The 21,463-nt window shown below is 35.7% G+C and overlaps 2 protein-coding genes across 17 annotated transcripts in view; one reads left to right on the top strand and one right to left on the bottom strand.

The window, feature by feature from the left end:
• The window catches only part of Psmd14 (proteasome 26S subunit, non-ATPase 14), a 107,803-nt gene extending 88,412 nt beyond the window's left edge, over positions 1 to 19,391 (bottom strand). For 2 of the 4 annotated variants that reach the window (XM_021729868.3, XM_005315756.4), the window contains exons 1-3: positions 19,250 to 19,387; positions 12,021 to 12,149; positions 8,748 to 8,799 (exon numbers count right to left, since the gene is read on the bottom strand). In XM_021729868.3, coding sequence (XP_021585543.1) covers positions 8,748 to 8,795 — 48 coding nt within the window. In that variant the 5' untranslated portion in view covers positions 8,796 to 8,799; positions 12,021 to 12,149; positions 19,250 to 19,387. Of the gene's footprint in view, positions 1 to 8,747; positions 8,800 to 12,020; positions 12,150 to 13,070; positions 13,146 to 17,778; positions 17,849 to 19,249 lie in introns of all 4 variants that reach the window. The other 2 variants (XM_078017479.1, XM_078017478.1) reach the window with 2 other exon arrangements.
• LOC144365550 (uncharacterized) overlaps positions 19,362 to 21,463 on the top strand; it is a 195,485-nt gene continuing 193,383 nt past the window's right edge. For all 13 annotated transcript variants that reach the window (XM_078017483.1, XM_078017484.1, XM_078017482.1 and 10 more), the window contains exon 1: positions 19,362 to 19,781. In XM_078017483.1, coding sequence (XP_077873609.1) covers positions 19,362 to 19,781 — 420 coding nt within the window. The remainder of the gene's footprint in view (positions 19,782 to 21,463) is intronic.

The raw sequence follows: 21,463 nt of genomic DNA, 5'->3' as shown, positions 1-21,463 counted from the left end.
GAGGTACAGCCCATCATAATAAAGAATTGGGAAAAAAGAAGGATGATAAAAACAAATGGAAGAAAATGTTTTAAGATAGTATGAAATACTAATGTCTAATTAAGAACTAAAAGTAAGCCAACAGACATGGCAATCTGAATAATTTCAACACAGTAAAAGAGGAGGAGACTCATTTCTGATATGGGAATTTTTCTGTAACTATCTCATTAAAAATGTTCTTTTTAGCTTTAGTCTATATATCCATTTTCTCTTCTATCTCAATGATTCTCAGATTTGTTTGTTTTCCTTTTAATGTTCTAACACTGAAATGTTCCAATGAGCAATGAAAGAAAGACTAACTGTATGAGGTGGATATTAATTTCAAAGAGAAAAATCATGAGTAATGCAAATGTATATATATGATGGGATTAAATATTTCATGCATTTTTCTATGATTGTGTTTTTCTCATATACTGACATCATTTTGATTCATTTGTAGTTCACTTCAAAATCTGCTTGTTGTTGCTTCTGATTCTGCAGAGCACTTTCTCCAAATTGAAATTTTAATGACTCAAGAAAGGTGGTACAATTTGGCATTGCTATCAATAACATTCAAAAGGATGTGGAAATCTTAAGTATAACAGCCTAATGAATATGGGAATGAAGGGAAAATAAGTTATAGAGACTCAACATAAATATAAGTTATACATGCCTTATCTATGGAAATTTTTTCTAATTTTCTATACACATGAAATTAGAGATTGGGGTTGTTTTTATATATTGATGACTTTCAACACAGAAATATAATTTTTCACATCTCACATAAAACCACTTTAAGCATGAGAAAGAAATATTTTCATGATAAAAGAATGGTCATAAACTCACTTTTAACAGATATTTGACTTTAAATTAAGTATTTAAACATAGAGTTTATGTCACCATATTTGTACTCTTACTCTAGGCCCTGAAGGTGTTAAGAACTGGCCTGGTCACTATCAGAATTTCTTGTGGCTTGGAAGAATTTTTATTCTAAATTTTAAATTTATTTATTTACTGTAATTTGTTATACATGACAGCTGAATGCATTTCAACTCATAGTACACATAAAGAATACAATTTTTCATGTCTCTGGTTGTACACAAAGGAGAGTCACACCACTCATGTCTTCATACATGTAATTGAGGTAGTAATGTCCATCTCATTCCACCTTCTTTCTTACCCCCATGCTCCCTCCCTCCTCTTTGCCCCATCTAAAGTTCCTCCATTCCTCCCATGCTCCCCTTCCCACCCCCATTACGCATCAGCATCCACATTATCAGAGAAAACATCTGACCTTTGGGTTATTTGGAATTGGCTTATTTTCCTTAGCACCAACTTCCTCCATTTACCTGCAAATGTCATAGTTTTATTCTCTTTTAATGCTGAGTAATATTCCATTGAGAGAGAGAGAGAGAGAGAGAGAGAGAGAGAGAGAGAGTGTGTGTGTGTGTGTGTATACACACCATAGTTTCTTTACCCATTCATCTACTGAAGGGCATCTAGGTTGGTGCCACAATTTATCTATTGTGAATTGAGTTGCTGTAAACATTGATGTGGCTGCTTCACTGTAGTATGCTGTTTTTAAGTCCTTTGGGTATAAACCGAGAAGTAGAATAGCTGGGTCAAATGGCAATTCCATTCCCAGTTTTCTAAGGAATCTTCATACTGCTTTCCAGTCTGGTTATACCAATTTGCAGTTCCACCAGCAATGTATGAGTGTGCCTTTTACCCCACACGTCCTCGCCAACACTTATTGTTGTTTGTATTCTTAATAGCTGCCATTCCGACTATAGTGAGATGAAATCTTAGAGTAGTTTTGATTTGCATTTCTCTAATTGCTAGAGAAACATTTTTTTCATATATTTGTTGATTGATTGTATATCATCTTCTGAGAAGTGTCTGTTCAGTTCATTGGCCCATTTATTGATTGGGTTATTTGGTTTTATGGTATTACATTTTTTGAGTTCTTTATATATCCTAGAGATTAGTGCTCTGATGTACATGTAGTAAAAATGTGCTCCCATTCTGTAGGCTCTCTCTTAAACTCACTGATTCAAATTTGGCCTTTTAATGTTCTTCCAGAGTTTTTGTGTATTCTGCACGTTCTATAATTTTCCCCTTTATTTGATTCTGTGTACTCAAGATTATACACACTATCTTCCAGGACTGAAGTTCTGTTTTCTATGCACTATGTAGTCCAATCTATTAGTGATGAAATTTTAATTTAATTATTTCTTTGATTTCTAGGAGTTCTGCTTGGTGTCTTTTCATTGTTTCTATTTCTTTATTAAAGGAGTCTTTCATCATCTCCTGTATTTTTCTCTCTTAATTCCTTCCTTATATCTTTTTTTAGTTCATCATATTTTTATAATCCTTCTCTGGGATTTTGTCCACATCATTATCAGTAGGATCTTTATTACGGAATTGTGAATTTGGGGGAGATATTTGCCTGTTTCTTCATGATTTGCGAGGACTTGGACTTGAGAATCAATTGGGATGAATTTCTTACCTCTTTTCTATATGTGTCATTTTGTGGGTACTTATATTTTTAGAACTTTTCTTTATGCTATGTTCATAGAAGTGGTTCAACCTGAGGTCCCTCTCTATTCCTTCTTGGGTCCTTGTTTTAGATTTGGAGCTTTTGTCTCCTTGAGTATTTGATTTGGAGAACTTTAGGGCTCAAGTGGAACAGTTGTGTATGCAGTGAGATTTACTGTTGCTTGGTTGAGATGTATTTCCTAGCTCCAGGATTTGTACTCCGTGATTATGAAGTGTCCCAATTTCTTTTGGCCACACTTACTGGGGAACCTGGAGTGGTCCTAATGTCAGCAACAGATGTATAACTTCATGATAAATTTCTAGTGTCTACTTGGACAGCTATGAAACTATGTGCCACCTATTGCAGAAGTTGTGGGGTCAGCATTTAACAATAGTACCAACAATAAAAAAAAAAAAACCATTAACTAGAAAGAAAATAAAAGAGGAGGAGTTTCATGAGAGTGAATGGAGGTAAGGAAGTAGTGTATGTGAATTTAAGTTATTGCAAGATACCTAGAAATAAATAGGAAAAAATTTTAATGAAAGTGTGGAAAGCAGGATGTGCACAGTTTTCAGACTGTGCCTAAACTTTTGTTATTACATTTTGCAAAGCACTAGTTTGCTTTAAGTCATTCCATTTTGAGTTTAAGGACTGAGGTGGAATGATTCCACACCTTGTTTATATAAGAAAATCACCACCATCTGCCAGAAACAACTGCAAGGTATGAACTGATAAATCACCATGCTAGTAAGAATGATCACCCACTTATCAAATTAATCAGAAGCACATGGATACATGGACATATCAAACTCATATAGGAAAAACCAGATCCATCAAATGATGCAACCCCTTGGGACCCATAAAAGGAGAGGCATACCAAGACTAGACATAGCAGCATATTGACCCCATCACCTGCTCACTCATCACAAGTCTTGCCCAGGAAAATCGATATAGCAAGAAACCTCTAAATTTCTGTCCTTGATCATTTGCAAAGTGTGGTTACTCTTGCATGTAACAATCATCAAAGTCCCACTCTAAGCTAACACTGTAAACCTGTCCAAGATCTAAACCTTGAACTAGATCAAGTTCCTTTGCTTTGACAGGTCTATGCCCTGAAGTCCTGAATAAGTTCTTCAGCTGGCTGGTTCATAATCTTATCAGATCACCTACAGTGACTCTGAATCCATACCTGCTCTCTTGCTGTTGGCTTAGTTCAGCCTTCTGAACACTTTCTTAGCCTTTCTGTAACCTATATATGTTGTTGTGTAAAGTATGGTGCGGGACTTGTTATAGATATTATAGATTTAGACTAGAATAAAAGAACCTGTGATTGTCAGGCTTATGACTATCAGGTGACCCACAAGTATTCAGTGAACTGCCACTGATGAAAGTGGTGTAGCCTGTGAATTTATCATTAGTCAATAAATTCTGACCCTGTGGAAAGATACAAAGGTGGTTATAAATTTGTGTTTCTATCAATGACAGCACTCTTCTGACAAGCAGGATGCCCTGGAGTTTTGTTATTTTAGGCAAGGATCAGTGGAGATAAGCAAGGTTGTGTAAGACTAGAGGATATGAAAGGAAAAGAGACAGACCACTTCCTTTTCAAAGAAAACCAAGAGACCAGAATGGATAGAGACTTTGATTATTTAAGTTCCATTTTATCTTCTGGCCCAATAATAGTGCCCAAATAAAACAATCAAGACCAAGTAAGCTCAACTACAATGAAATTTCAGTATCAACTATGATTATAATACTGATATTTCTGTATTTTATTAATTCCTCCATTTAAAATAAACATGACAAATTAGCACAAAGAGAAGAGCCCAAATGTCTTCTTACCATATCATTGAGTTATCTTAAAGGTATTAAACCTAGCTGTGCTTGGTGGTAGTGTTTTTCCACCATGCAGGAGGCTCAATCCCCAATCCCAAAGTCAATCAATTAATCAATGAGCAAGCAAGCACCAAAGAAAGATTCAAGAAAAATCATAAGAAAAATTCAAACAAACTTCACATGGTGATACAAGCCTATAATCTCGGTAACTTGGGAGGCTGAGGCAGGAGGAATCCAAGTTCCAAGTTCAAAGCCAGCCTCAGGAAATTAGCGAGGCCCTAAGCAACTTAGTGAGACCCTGTCTCTAAATAAAAATTAAAAAGGGCTGAGGATGTATCTCAGTGGTAAAGTGCCTCTGGGTTCAATCTCTGGTACTTTGAAAAAAAGAAAGAAAGAAAGAGGGTTGAGGTTGTGGCTTAGTGGCAGAGCGCTTGCATAAGAAAATTTCAAAAAGATACTAAATGACTTCCACACAAATAATGGAGTCAAGACTAAACGCAAGAGTTTTTGTGGTATAAATTATCCAATCCTTACTCTGGGTTCTGGGCCCAAGACCTCAAAAACCTTTGGAATTTCCTTAATAATGGTATGTTTGTTATGCTAATGAATGATTCACTCTGGGCCCTTAGGTGGCTCAGGATGGAGGTGGTTAGTGATTTAAAGGCCTGAAACAGGCCTAATTTCTTAGGAGAGAAAAAAAATCTGGATACTGACCTCCATCAGTCAATGATTTAATCAGCCATGCCCATGTAATTAGGTCCCAATAAAAACTTTGAATACTAAGCTGGGCATGATGGTGCACACCTGTAATCCCAGTGGCTTGGGAGGCTGAGGCAGGAGGTTTGCAAGTTCAAAGCCAACCTTATCAAAACTAGGGGCTAAGCAACTCAGTGAGACACAGTCTCTAAATAAAATACAAAATAGGTCAGAGAATGCCCTTCAGTGGTCAGATGCCACTCATCCCCCTCCCCCCCAGTTCAATCCTTGGTACAAAACCAAAAAAACTTTGGATACTAAGGCTCCACAAAAGCAGGTGGTGCTTCCTAACTAGTGAACACATCCATGTTCAGAGAGGGCAACAGACTCTGATAACAGAAAGAAAAGGCAGAGAAGCTCTGCATTTCCCCCAAGACCTTCTGTGTTTTGGATCTTTTGTATTTGGCTGAAACTGTAATCATAAGCACAGCACTTTCTTTTAGTTCTTTTAGTTCTGTAAGCTCATCAAAAGAGTGGGGGAGGGTTTACGTACAAATTTATAGCCTGTTAGTCAAAACTGTGGATGGCATGAAGACCTCTCAAATGCTGCTGGTATCTGAGGTAAGGGCAATTTTGTGAGGATGAAATCTTTAATTTGCCAAGCCTAATGTTATCTCCTGATTACCTGGAGAACTATACTGCAGAATTCCCAAGGACATGAAACAAATGTTTTTAAGCTTATCAAGTAGTGACTGTAGCAACTATTATTTAAAAAAAAAACAGCCTTGGACATTTCACTCCTCAAACTTAGGTTATTCATACAGATGATTCCATTTACTCACATGTACATGCATCTTGTACTTTCATCAAGGAAATAATTCTTGAAATGGTACAAAAGGCGATTCAACTCTCTTATAGTTAAATAACCACAAGGAACTCTCAAAGAAATTATATGAGGCCCTTACCTATTCTCCTATCTTCTCCCATGTTTTAAAGGGGCCACCAATAGATCAGGCATGATGGTTGTATAACTGACTGGTGAACACATCGATGTTCAGAGAGCGCAACAGACCCTTATAAAAGGAAAAGGCAGAGAAGCTCTGCATTTCCCCCCACATCTTCTGTGTTCTGGATCTTTTTTATTTGACTGAAACTGTAATCGTAAGCACAGCACCTTCTTTGAGTTCTGTAAGCTGATTATCTATCTACATATCTATCATAATGTGATAGAGCATTATGAAGCCTGTGATCAGAGAAGAGTTGGGGAGTATCAAAACTACTAAGGAGGCATGGGCAACACAGTGTAAGACACTGTCTCCAAATATAAAAAAAAGAGGACAACAATGGGAAGGGGAAATACCTGCAAATTTAGCAACTAACTTGATCCCATTTTTATTTTCCTGGTACTGGAGATTAAACCTAGGGTGTTGTGCATGCTAAGCAAGTGCCATACCACTGAGCTACATACACCCCCAGCTCTTCACTTGTTTCTGATGTTTTTGCTGTTGTTGCTATTATCTTTTGGTACTGGAGATTGAACCCAGGGGCACTTAAACACTGAACTACATCCCTGACCCCTTTTATTTTTTATTTTGAGACAGGGTCTCATTAAGTTGCTTAAGGCCTCTCCAAGTTGCTGAGGATGGTCTTAACTTGCAATCCTCCTGCCTCAGCCTCCCAATTTGCTAGGATTACAGGTGTGGGAGACTCTGACAGGCAACTTGTCCCTACGTATGACAGTTTTACTTTTCCTTTAAATGGCAAGACAATAACATTGCCCACTGATTTAGAGTTAGAGCAACTTGTGTCTCCTTTTCTCCTACAATTGTTTGTTACACTTTACCTAATGGAAAAAAAAAAAAAAGCTATTAGTAATTCAAAGATCTTTGAGTTCTTAAGAGCCAGGGGGTCTGTGATAGAGCATTATGAAGCCTGTGATCAATCACCATCACCAAAATAAAATAGAGATCTTTGACTTATTAACAATACACTTAATATTTCATGTTACAGAAGTAAAACTAAGTATTTGTCAAGTTAGTCCTACAAGAGTAAAATCAAATTTTAGGGAAAAAATTGATTATCTATTTTTGATAAAGGAGATACCACAAATATAAGAACTCCACAAATTATTCTTTTGAGAGCTTGTCATCTAATTGGGGAGATGAAATACATACATGAAATGACAGGTTCTTAAGCAACATATTTGTAAGTTTCAATAAGAATACAAACTAAGGATTATAAGGGCTAATTATAATAATCAGGAACTGATAAAAAATTATGGAACAACCATTTCATTTTCCATTTAATAACAAAGATTTGCAATGGTCATCCAGATACAATATCACTTAATCTGTAGCCATTACTTCATGTCCAGGATTTTCCAGCATAGATTTATAATTTACTGCATTTAATACTTAAGGAAAGTTATTTGGTTATTTAAATATGCTGCATCTTCTGTTAAAAATTTTACTAAAAGCATTATCTTAATCTATAATTTGAAGGTAAATTTGCAGTATCTACATGCCACTCCAGCTCATGACTGACATTTTTATGTGCCAAAGAATGGATTACAAAAATGAAGACTCATGAAGAAATTGGCTGACAGCAAAAAAAAAAGAGGGGGGGGATATTTAAAACTAACAAAAGTAAACAATATAACTAAAGTCTATTCAAGCACAGAATATAGACTCACAAAAAAATTTCGTCTTTCTAAAGGTGAAAGATGAACAGACCTAATCAAAGATTCTGTACAAGTGATTCAAAAACAGAAAATTTCATTAAGTCTCAAATAAAATTGTTTCTTACAGTAAATATACCTCACTTGGAATGAAGGAAGACAAAGTCATCAGTTAGTGATACAGAAAGGAGAGAAAGTTGGTAACTAAAAGGACTATAAAGTTATGTTATAAACATTTCTAACATTTGGTCATAAAATAATAATTACTTAAAAGTCTCAGAAAAGGAACAATACATATCATTTTTTCTGTCAATTAACATTAGGGAAATGGAAGAGCAGAAAGATAATCAGAACTTAAACTAGGAAAGTCTTCTTTAACTAAGGACGGAATATCCTGAGATAGAAATCTATCTACAGGCCATTTTCCTAATAGTATGGAACAAAATAGATGATCATACAAAAACTTATTTAATGAAAATGTAAAAGAAATCATATATATATATATATATGAAATTTAAAGGAAAAAAGAGATATTACTCATCAATTCATCTAGGTATAATAATGAACAGCAGAAATTTTTCAGTGTTAAGACTCTACATACAAACAGTCTATGGGTCAATTGTCTAATACTGGTAGTATACCATGTTCACTTTTTCATGTGTCACATCTAAAGTTTACAATGTAAATTTGGAAATAAGATGTTTTGAGTTCTTTTTTACTAAAAGGCAAATTTATAATCTCACATATCCCAAAATTTTAAACAAAACAGAGAAAATTCTTATTCCCAGGAGAAAATTACACTAAATGAGTAAAAAAGTTTCCCACTTGTTATAGTGTTGCAATACAGCAGCCACTAATAAGGTGATCTTACCATTAAGTTACCTCTTGAGTGATTTTCTTTGAAGTAGTTTCTTTCCCTTTGAATAACTACAGAAAAGCTTATAGTTTACACACAAAGAAATACTCATTCTGTATACTAACCTGGCCCAGTCCAGGCATACCTCCTCCAAGTCTAAGAAGTCTGTCCATATTTCTATAAAATAGAAACAAAGGAAAACGTTTCTAAGCACAAAAGTGTTTGCTCAATTGCTATCTATATAATTCACCTTCAGTCACTCAGTATGTCAAAAATATTGGTGGTAATTACAACACAACATCAGACTTCCTGTTAATTAACACCACATATTAATTCAAGAAGCTGTCTTCCATGCTAATTAACAGACCTTATTTCACTGCTTTGGTTTTGGGTTATCCCCAGTTTTAAAGACAAGCAATCTTAGCATACTTTCAAAACTTTGCTATCATTAAGTTAATTATATTTTCTTATTGTTATCTAATAAAGTACCTGAAAGAGGAAAAAGTGCCTGAAATGCTTATCATATGTATGATTGAATTTCCTTCAATTTGTCCAGAGTGTACAAATAAAAATCCTCACTTTTAAATTAAATTTTAACATCCTCATTAGTAAGTTCTGTGCTAATTAACTTACAGCTTGTCAGTTATCATCAAAACTACATGTGAAAGACATTGTGAGCAGATTATGGATCTCTGAATTAGCATCAAAGGCTTTTTAAAATGAACTCATTATACTAAAAGAAATACTAAAGAGTAAACATTAGGTGCATTAAGATAGTGTTCTAGAACCTAAATAGATATTTTCTGTTATTTCAAATGTTGTAGTGATGTACATCTTTTTCACTAAGGAAATCCAGCTGCTGAATTCAAAGTTAATTGATACAAAGAAGATTAATTTTGAAATATCAATCTGACTTATTTCCAATGTTTAGAATACAGAAGATAAACTTTCTCAAGTCTCTACTTGAGAAATAAACAGAAGAAATAAAGAAACTGCAAGTGTTATCCAATATCGAATATACAAATAGAAGTCATAATTATTATTATTTTTTTATTTAATTATTTTTTTGGTTGTAGAGTCTTTTTGAAAACTCTAAGAAAAACACCTTTGGAAGAAAATAATTTTACTGATAGCTACACTGCTGAATCAAGATTTACTGCTGGGGCTCGGGATGTAGCTCAAGTGGTAATGCGCTCACCTGGCATGCATGAGGCACTGGGTTTGATCCTCAGCACCACATAAAAAATAAAATAAAATAAAGATATTGTGTCCACCTAAAACTAAAAAATAGATATTAAAAAAAAGATTTACTACTGATTTTTCATAGTTATTTAATAGCTATGGTATATCTGCATAAACTTGACCTAAGTAACATTTTATACATCTTCTTTTTTCAAATTATTTTTTAAAAGGCCTTGGAGCTGGGCACAGTGGTGCACACCTCTAATCTGAGCAGCTAGTAGGCTGAGACAGGAGGATTGTGAGTTCAAAGCCAGCCTCAGCAACTTAGCAAAGTCCCAAGCAACTTAGCAAGACCCTTTCTCTAAATTAAAAAAAAGGTTAAACAGCCCAGGCTCAACCCCTGGTATACAAAAAAAAGGAGACCTAGATTTAATTTTCAGGCCTGCCAAAAAAAAATTTTTTTTTAAAGACAAAAATTAGTAGCAGTACAATAAGTTCTTAGAAAAAGAAAATAAAGAATTTTCTGCTTGAAAATTGCTATAATGCCTTAAAATTCCTTTTCTTCCCAAGTGTTTGCTTTATAAAATGGTTTTACCATAAATTATTATACTTCAAATTAAGCGCTAAGGGATTAGCCATTTTTCCATGTTCTATTAGTTGGAACTACCATATAAACTAAAACTCAATAATGTACTTATGATCTTTATATTTCCACCTAATCATGTCGGTTGAATAATAATATTTTAATTTTGTTAATTTAACAATGATAATATTGCAAACTTTGTTCATAAATTCCACACATAGAAAGGTTCACAAATGGTACAACCCTGGACTCACAAAACATATACACTCACGTAACTATTATCTAGATAAAGAAACAGAACATTACCAAACTTCAGAAATCTTTCTCAAGCCCCCTTCCAGTCTCTATCACTCTGCAAAGGTAGGATTCCAACTTCAGCAGATTAGTTCAACACAGATTAGTTCTCATTTTTTTGTTTGTTTAAGTTTTGTTTTTTCAATATTTTTTAAAGTTGTAGATGGACACATATTTTTATTTGTTTATTTATATGTGATGCTGAGGATAGAACCCAGGGCCTCACACATGCGAGGCAAGTGCTCTACCAATGAGCCAAAACCCCCGTCCCTAGTTCTCTTGTTTTTAATTTCACATAACCGGAATCATGTATACTTTTGTGTCTGGCTTGTTCCATTGAGCATGTTTGTGAGATTCAGAACAGATAAATTCATTTTCAAAAATGAAAGGTCAAGAAAACTTCATAGTCGAGACAAAATTTCCTCTTTATAACTTTAATTTGTCCCCCCAATAACATTTACCAATAAAATCTCCATTAAATGCACATTAAAATTCCTCAATTCAAATATAGCATTCAATTTATAGCACTTTTGTGTTTGTGTGTGTATAGTACTATGGATTGAACCCAGGGCATCGTCACAGGTGTAGGCAAACACTCAGCAACAGCTCCAGCCCTTTTTATAAAATTTTACTTTGAGACAGGGTCTCACTAAGTTGCCCAAGCTGGGCTTGAACTTGGGATCCTCCTGTCTCAGGCTCCAGAGCAGCTGAGATTACAGGAATGTGCCACCATACACAGCAATGTGTAGCACTTTTGAAAGCCTGTAGACAAGAAAAAAAAATTCTGCATATTTTAAAATATGAAAAACATTTTCTCTAGAATATAATACCAAAGAAGAAGGAAATTCTTTTGGATTATTTCAAGTTTATAAAATTAAAGAACCACTGGAAAGAAAAATACAACGAACTTTAGAATAAATATATTCAATATAGGCCAAAGTTGATTCCCAGATGTGCTCAGTTTGTCTATTCCTCCTATGTTGTTTCTGAAGACTTTACACAGACTCCAGATGCTATGAATAGAAATGAGCCATGCGGGGAGCAGAGGGAAAGAAAATCTGGCAGGTCAAATTTGTGTTTTGAGAAAAATTAGATGTCTCAACAAACAAGAAAAAAAAAATCAGCATATTAAAACATTTAAGGGAGGATGACCATATTTAATAAAAATATGAACATCTGGGAATGAAACATATTGATCAATATTTCAAATAATCCTACTTTTTAAAATCTGATTATCTATCACATATTCATAATTTAATGTCAGGTAAAAATAACACATTTTCATAGTATGTATCATATCCTGCAATACTTAAAAGTAAAATACATTCTTAAACCTCACCTGTTCAGTAACTATAACTCTTAAGGTGGTAAGCTATAATTTCTTGGGTTTGACAAATTTCTTCTTAATTCAAACTCTTGCTAATTCTGGCAGGTATAATTTTTCCCAAGTATTTATTTTCTTTCTCTCCTAAAAAAAGAAAAGAAGATACAATTATTTTGAGAATTAAGGAGGATATTTTTATACCAAAATCTTTTAAAGAAGCAAAATTCCTAAAAATGAAATGAAAACAATTTATTCCCCTTGTGCTAGGCACAGAATCCAGGGCCTCATGTATGCTGAGCAAGCATTCAACATTAAGTTATATCCCCAGCCCTAAAATTGTTTAATCATCACTTCCTGAGAGCACGGAATGATTCATTATCCCAAGCAGCTACAGAACACAGTGATTAACCCTGCATCCAAATTGTTTGTATATTTCATTTTTGTGTATTAACTTTAGGAACTGACATTTTATGGCTTTTAGTCTTTCTGGCGGTCTTTCAAAGAACAAAATTTATATTTTTAAACAGAACAAAAATAATTCGATCATGCAATTAACATGTTAATTACACACTACAAATCTATGATGTATTATGGGAACTTAGTGATGTCATTTTTCTTATACTTTGAAAATTTGCTATTCAGCATTCCTGGAATTCATTCACTATTTCTTAATTATTCATGACCATGCCCAAAAAGTTTAAAATAAAGAGAAAATGAAATAGTAAGAACTATATAAAATAAGGCAACAGTGAAACAAATTATAGCACTGAATCATCCTTCAGTTCTGCTTGCCCAAACCATTGATTCATCTTTTTTAAAAAGATGTAAGACTAAAGACACCATTTTGTAATCTTTTAGGTTTCACTGAACACAGCTGAGAATTTAAAATTTTTCATTTTCCACCCATAATGGCAATGGGAAGAGATTAACAGAGAAAAAGGTTCATAATTATTAAAGAAACACAAACTGAAGGCAAAGAAACAGGTTAAAAGCACTCAAGTTTCCACTAATGACAATAAAATGGATGGTGGGGCTGGGATTGTGGCGCAGCGGTAGAGCGCTCACCTAGCACGGGCAGGACCCAGGTTCGATCCTCAGCACCACATAAAAATAAAGGCATTGTGTTGTGTCCATCTACACCTACAAAGTAAATATTTAAAAAAATAAAATAAAATGGATAGTAGTGATGATGGCGGTTATGGATGGTGCCAATTCAACAATGCAAACACACTTAATGCCACCAAATTGTACAAAAAATAATTAACATGATAAATTTTATGTGATGTATATTTCATACCCCACACCCTAGCACACACACACAAAGTAAAGCAAGTGTAAGAAGAAAAACCAGAAGTACTGACATTCCAGTACTTCTTTGCTGTTGAGAATTGTCTTGCACAATTACGGGATGGTTGGTAGCATTATTGGCTCTCTACACACTATATGACAGTAGTGACCACACAGTCATGATAATCAAAAATATCTCCAAAAAACCAAACATGAAGGCACAGCCTATAATCCCAGAGACACGGAGGCTGAGGCAGGAGGACTGTAAATTTAAGGCCAGCCTGGACAAGTTAGCAAAAATCTGTCTCAAAATTAAAAATAGAAAGGTCCAGGGATATAGTTCCGCAGTAAAGTGCCATGGGTTCAATCCCAAATACCATTAAAAAAAAAAAAAAAAAGTATCCAAATATTACCAAATCACTCTCAATCGAGAATCAAGGATGTAAAGCTCAAACGGCATGCATCTTAAGAAGGCAATATCCTAGATAAATTTTCTCAAACTTAAGAACCAAAAAAGTGCTGGAACAATTTGAGAGTTCTTTCAAAAGTTAAAACACAGAGATATCATATGACAGACCAATTCCACTCCTAGGAATATATACCCCAAAGAACTGAAAATAGGTCCTTAAAACAAGTACAGGTACATGCATGTTTATAGCAATACTATTCTAAATAGCCAAAAGGTGGAAACAGGGCTGGGGATGTAAAGTCAGAAGTATAGTACTTACTGGCATGTTCAAGATCTTTGGTTAGGTTCCCACCACAGAAGGGAAAAAAAATGCTTATAATCCAAATGTGCACCAAAGGACCAATGGAAAGCAAATTCTACTACATACATACAATAGAATATATGGAATATTATTCCACTATAGAAAGGAATGAAGTACCAATCAATACATGTTACAACTTGGTGGAAGTTCAACATTCTGCTGTGTGCAAAAAGACAGGCATAAAAGGTCACTTATCATGTGATCCCACTTACATAAAATATTCAATAAATCCACAGAGATAAAACGCAGAATGGTGGTTTTAAGAGAAAAAAGGAAAATGGAAAAACTACTTAATGGATACAGAATTTTATCAGGAATGATAGAAGTGTTCTGAAACTAAATTGAGGTTGTAATTGTACAACATGGTGAATGAACTAAATGACACTACTCACTTTAAAATAGTTAATCTTATGTGAATTTCCCCCTCAAAAATAGATTTCTAAGACCATAAAAGAAAAAAATAACAGTCTTATATAGTCAGTTATCCAACAAGGAGTTCACAACATACTATTTTGCAGTAAGCCCCTGTTTTGCTAAAAAGATAGGTAATATATTCTGTGATCTTTTATCGTGCTGCCAGTTTATGCATGGACAAACGCTAAAGTGTACACAAAGGTGAATAAACAAGAAGGAAATAATGTAGAAAAAAAAGTCACTGGACTAATTCTAACTGGTGTTTATAAATCTAAAAATAAAAATGTTGCAATTACAGAGCAAAGATGATGGCTATTCTCTACTGAACAACCTTATGAGTTGTCAATGTATTATAACTGGAAAAATAAAAAAGCTCTAGAGGTGGATAGTAGTGATGATGGTGGTAATGGATGGTGGCAATTCAACAATGCAAACACACTTAATGCCACCAAACTGTACAAAAAATAATTAACATGGTAAATTTTATGTGATGTATATTTCATACCCCACACCCTAGCACACACACAAAGTAAAGCAAGTGTAAGAAGAAAAACCAGAATTAATAAGCTAAGGACTACCAGAGATGTATATGAATTTTTGTGGGGTTTTTTTGGTAGTGTTGAGGATTAAACCAGGGCATACATATGCAAGGCAATCACATGCTAGGCAATCACACTAGCACTGAGCAGTTACTGTAAACACTACAGATGTATTTGAACACAGAACTGCTCTTTACCAGACAGCTATGTTCCAGGTTTTATACATAAAGACTGATGAGCAGTTAATTACATTCAAAGAATGTTGCCTTCGGATGTACATATACCTTCAAAATCAGGAAAATAGCCAGGCGTGGTAGCACACACCTGAAATCCCAGTGGCTCTGGAGGCTGAGACAGGAGGATCCTGAGTTCAAAGCCAACCTCAGCAATGGCAAGGCACTAAGCAACTCAATGAGTCCCTGTTTCTAAGTAAAGTACAAAAAAGGGCTGGGGATGTGGCTCAGTGGTCGAGTACCCCCGAGTTCAATCCTAGGTACCAAAAAAAAAAACCAAACAAACAAAAAAAAACAAAAAAACAGAATAAACATTTGTATTTGCTATGTGTAATTTTATTAACATTTCTAATATAATTGTTTTTCACTATCCCCTTATTTTCCTTTCTGCATTTTTGTAAAATGACCTAAAAATGCAAAAACTAAAAAAGCTCAAATGGATCCAAATGGGAAATGGTAATGACTATTTTCCCTGGAGCTATGACTCTGCAATTAAGAATGCCAGGATTCAAATACTGGCTATAATACTTATCAGTTCTGTTCATCTTTCTCAGCCTCAGTTCTCTCATCTACAAAAGGGAAATAAATACAGTATCTGGTAGAGTTGTTTAGAAGATTAAAGAAGACAATGGACTTAGAAAAGTTTTTAACAAAATCTCTGACAAAAAAAAATTACACAGTGAATATTAGCTTGCTATCATTAGCACCACCAGTATGCAATAAGCTTAGGTACCAGTGCAGACCCACCTTTCTCACAAAGTTTACCATTAATGGGTTTCAAAACACCAGGCATATTTCATAGTACTAAATTAATCATATTGGTAACAACAACTTACATCTGCAAAAAAACAAATTTTGCAGAATTTAGCAAAGACATTCACAAGGTGTTACACTACAACCTAAAACAGAACATTTTTAATTTTTATACATAAAAACAATATAAAAGTATAGATTTTTACACCTATCAAAAGCTGAGGTCTTAGGCTGGGGACACAGCTCAGTAATAGAGTGCCTGGGGTACAAGAGGCTTAGGGTTTGATCCCCAGCACCACCAAAAAAGAAAGAAAGAAAAAGACTCAAAAGATCACTCATAATAGGATGAACTTTATTTAAAATATTAAGACTATAGTAAAAAGTATTTATACCTAATATAACATCATATATAAAGTTATGTTTAGACTCCTAATTGGCAAAAATAAGTACTACTACTTTCAAATGTTGATGACTCCTCACTTTTTCTTAATCTCTCAAGTTAATATCTAATAGAACTTAAAATTGATCATTTCACACTAGATTTAAAATAAATTATTTAAATATTTATAGATAATTAATGGAATCATGGATAACTCTAAAAAGTAGATGCTTCAAAATTACATTAATTTGGATTTTTTAACTTCAATTTTTTTACCAGGGATATTAGTATCTCAAAAGTGTATAATACAAAATCATGATATCCTTACCTATTCAGGCTTATCACTGTTTCCTAATTCATTGTTCATTTTTCACTCCCCAATCCATTCTGCAGTTAAATACTATTACTTCTCCTGACTAATGCTAAATCCTTTTCAAACTATCCCATATTTATGATCTCACTGTATTTCTAATTCCTCTGTTCTGATTTGTAAAAAGTAATTACGAACTTTTTCTCACTCTCGACATTTTTGAATAGAAAAATTAGAAAGAGTTAACATTAAACTTAATTATATAAATAGGATTTGGAAAACAAGATTATTCTCCAGTTTAGAAGAATCAGGATAGAATTAAAATATATAAGTGTCTAATTACAGCATTCAAGTAAAACATTTATTGAGTACTAGCTTGTGCACCCAAGAAATTTAGTGGCTTGTGTTGAAAGAATTTATCATAATTCTTACATTATATCGCTTACATTATAAAAATATTTAAAGTAAAGAGAGCAGTGTAGAGTAATAAAGGCTCTGGAACCACTCAACCTATAGTGGAATGCAGGCTTCACCACCTACTCACTATATTTGTGGGATCAAGTTTCCTTTCTCTAGATTCTAGATCTCACCTATAAAACACCTTGCAAGTTCATTGTCAGACTAAATCCAAAGTCATCTAATATACTGCCTGGAACATTTCTACACACCCAATAAATGTTGCTGTTATTTTTATTATCTTAAAACTGGAAGAGATTTTTCAATCCAATTCACTTGTTTTACAAATGAGGACACCAATATAACACAAAGCAGAATATAAAATGTCAAATGAGCCCAATCAGGTGGCACAGGCCTGAAATACCAGTGGCTTGGGAGGCAGAGGCAGGAGAAGCCATCCTCAGCAACTTAGGGAGGCCCTAAGAAATTCAGTAAGATGCTATCTCTAAATAAAATACAAAAAAGGGCTAGGGATGTGACTCAGAAGTTAAGTGCCCCTGGGTTCAATTCATGGTTGCAAAAAAAAAAAAAATTAAAAATGTCAAATGAGTGCAACAAAGGTATATGAGAAGTTCATGAGCAAGAATTCACATTGAGGCCTGGGGATGTGGCTCAAGTGATAGCGCACTCGCCTGGCGTGCGTGCGGCCCGGGTTCGATCATCAGCACCACACACCAACAAAGATGTTGTGTCCACCGAGAACTAAAAAAAAATAAATAAATATTTTTTAAAAAAAAAAAGAATTCACATTGAGTACTCAGGTAAGGCTTTCACAGGTGAACAAGGACTTATGAAAAGAACATTCTTATAAATTTAAAAACCAAAAAAGCACAATTGCTTCTTGTTACTGATTTTCAGACAAGTGGTTCCGAACACAGATATTAAGCAATAAAAAATGGGATGAACCCATGTCAGAGGTTCATAAAAAAAAAATTCCAGTTTTTCAATTAGAATGGCAATGTAGTATTTACAACACCTTGGAGGGAAAAGAAGACTGAAGACTGAAAACTTTCTTCTCTTGGCAAGATTTAATTTTGTTCTGGGATAAATTCAAGACAATAGTTAGGCTTTCCAATGAATATCACTTCACTAAACACAATTGTAGTTAATTCTAGGTCACTATATATCTTAATCTCTATACATGCACAATAACCCATGGGATTTGTTTAAAACATGTAAACTTTTAATGAACTACTTGGTTGCCTTACGTGAAGGGCCACCACAATGTTAATTATCTCCCCTGAAACTGTGATCAGTTTTTTATTTCAACATTATCAATGTTGGCTTTATTCGCATTAAGTCAGCATCATTAAGAACATACTTTTGTAAACAGTAAAAGCAAAAATCATTTTCACATTAAAACCATAATTTTCTGAGCTAATTTTTCAAGCATTAATATTTGATTATTTTGATTTCTAGAATTTTTCAATCAGTCATTGGATTTGTATGTAGACTTTCGAAAATTCTACATATTCTTTTGACAGACACTGAGCTGAGTTTCCAAGAAAATTAAGTTCCAAGAAGTAACATACAACTGATTACCGAAAGCAGTAAATGTAATCAATTCACCAACCACTATGCAATAAGGGTGACATTAAAACATAGGTTACAGGCACAATAAGAATAACTTTATTTTGAAGACATTACGTCTCCGAGGGTTTCTGGGGTTTGTAGAGAATTTAAAACCTAACATGCAAAGGGAAAGGGTCAAAGTTTACAGAAGGGACAAGTGATAAAGCAAAGTTTTATCCTCTCTCCCTTGCTACCCCGACTGCTTTTAAGTTTTTCAAAGCAGGAGCAACTATCGACACAGCACAAAGAGGTCATAAACAGGGTTTTATCTGTATAGGAAGAAGAGGTTGAAAGCTATGCTGAATTCGACAAAGCAGAAACGGTTAAAGGAAGGAGACTAATTGCAGACCAGACCCTGCCAGAGACTCCGAGAGGCTGGCGAAGAGTACGAGGGAGCCTGAGATCCTCCCTCAGGGCCCTGGCCTCTGGTGGCAACTTGGCTGGGCGGCGTGACTCAGGAAAGCACGGGGCTGACGGCGGCCTAGAGCGGCTGCCTCCCCGGACGTGCCGGGCCTGACTTCTCAGCCTCACCTGAAGGCGGACGGTGTGGGAGGTCGCGGTCTGGACCCTTGTCTAGCCTTTGCGGTGACGCGGCAGCAGCAACAGTTCAGACTCGGCCCGGCTCTGGCTCCGCGAACCGGCGATGAATCAGCCCGATTCCATTCAAAAGAGTCGCCCGGGCCCCTGCCGTGAACCACTTCCGGGTTCACTACTCTACTTCGGCTTCCGTTCCCCCGACGGCCAATTGGAGATGGCGCGGGAGTCGGTCGGGTGTCCCGGGAGGAGCGCGCCGGGCAGGCGGCTTGGGCTCCGTCTCTTTGTGGGGGGCGGGGCGGAGCGGAGGGTTGTGCGAGGCGGAATTTGGCTGCTCCGGCACCATGGATATCCTTTTTCTCTCTCTCTCTCTCTCGTCCACCTCCGCATTCCGGTGCTGTGGCCGGAATCTGGGAACTGGCGCATACAGCCTGGCTTGGAAATGGAGCTGTTAGTATTTGGAGTCCAGAACGCCTTCCGTCTCGGTTCACCGCTTTCAAAAAAGGAGAGCTCCCTTGGACTACACTTGGTAACCAGGGAAGGGGAAAGGGGAAAGGGGTGATGGGGTCATCCTCTTTCTCGTAGTACAGTTTACCCACTCCCCCACCCTCACCCCAGCTGGTCTTACTAAATTGCTCAAGCTGGCCTCGAACTTGGTATCCTCCTGCCGTATTCTCCCGACACTCCAGGTCTGGATATAGTCTCTGTTTAGGACGCCATGTTTAGCAGTTACCACTGTTTTTCACAAATATGTTCCAGATAACAAGCATGTTTAAGGCATTCGTAAATCAAGAATGGTGATTAATCAAATGGATAGAAGGCTAGGAGAAATGACAGCGTCTATATAAAAAGCTATTCGGGTTTTTGTTGTTTTTGTTTTTTATTGTTGTTTGGTTGGTTTTGGTACTAGGGATTGAACTCAGGGGCGCTCCACCACTGAGCCAGTCCCATCCCCCCCCCCCCCCCCCCCCCGTCCATTTTGTACTTTTATATAGAGACAGGGTCTCACTTAGTTGCTTAGCGCCTCGCTCTTGCTGAGGCTGCCTTTGAACTCCTGTCTCAGCCTCCTGAGCCTCTGGGATTGCAAGTGTGCTACACTGTGCCCCTCAAAAGCTGTGTTTTAAATCACACAATTACACAGAATTTCTCCTCTGAGACACTCTACTCATTAATAATAATTTTATTTGGATCCATTTCTTTATGATTTCCCCCCAAACCTGTGCCTACTGGTTACTTTTGTATATTTGGAGGGGAATGGTTAACAGGAATTGAACCCATGGCTCTTTATTACTAAGATACATCTCCAGACCTCTTTATTTTTTATTTTGAGGCAGGGTCTTTCTAAATTGCTAAAGCTGGCCTTGAACATCCATCAGCCTCTCCAGTCACTGGGATTACAGTGTGGGTCAAAGCACCCAGCTACCACTTTAGTCTTAACTCAGAATTTCTTCCTCTTTTTCTTAGATTACTACTGAATTAATCTCCCTGTTCCCCCCACCTCTGTTCTGTCCCCATTCGATCATTTTCCACCTCTTTGACAAAATTTTTTCTGCTAAACATTATAGTAATCTGCCTTTTCTTAAAATTCCACTGTAGCTCCCTATAACATTCAAATTAAGGTTAAAAACCCCTCCACTTACTTTAGACACACTTTGCTCCAGTATTTAGCTGTAAAATAAGATTTCATACAAGTTTTGAAAAAAATGACATATTCCCAGAAACCTAAAAGGCAGATACTTTTTAGATGCCCATGTAAGGTATGCACATGCCTAGGACTGTCTGAAAAAAGACCTGAGATGTCCCTAGATTCTTGTGGCTCTTAAAGCAAGAAGTGAAGGCTCATTGCAAACTGCTTGACTGACTTTTGAAGATATGCCCCCAACACACATAGTAAGCCCCTAAACAAAAACTAGGAGACCTACTGATTTGAAAATATTTAGGAAAACCTCTGTCCAGTCATTAACTGACCTCTAAACTAACTATGCAAAGTATTCCGTAGTCACACATAATAAAGAATAGAAACTTCTAAAACATGAGTTCAAAAAAGTCACTAAACCAGCTACTGTAACTAGCAAGACCCCAGCAAACCCTGGGGCGATTTCCAGATTTATCACATTATATTTTTTAAAATGTCAAATTTTCAAATTAAGTAAAAGTATGGTACCAAGAAAAAAGTCAATGATAAAACTATCCCTGAGGAAGCCTACATGT

The sequence above is a fragment of the Ictidomys tridecemlineatus genome, chromosome 7, assembly GCF_052094955.1.
Source record: "Ictidomys tridecemlineatus isolate mIctTri1 chromosome 7, mIctTri1.hap1, whole genome shotgun sequence".
Taxonomy (NCBI): Eukaryota; Metazoa; Chordata; class Mammalia; order Rodentia; family Sciuridae; genus Ictidomys; species Ictidomys tridecemlineatus.
The sequence above is the reverse complement of the archived record's forward strand: the minus strand, read 5'-3'. Positions and strand labels throughout refer to the sequence as shown.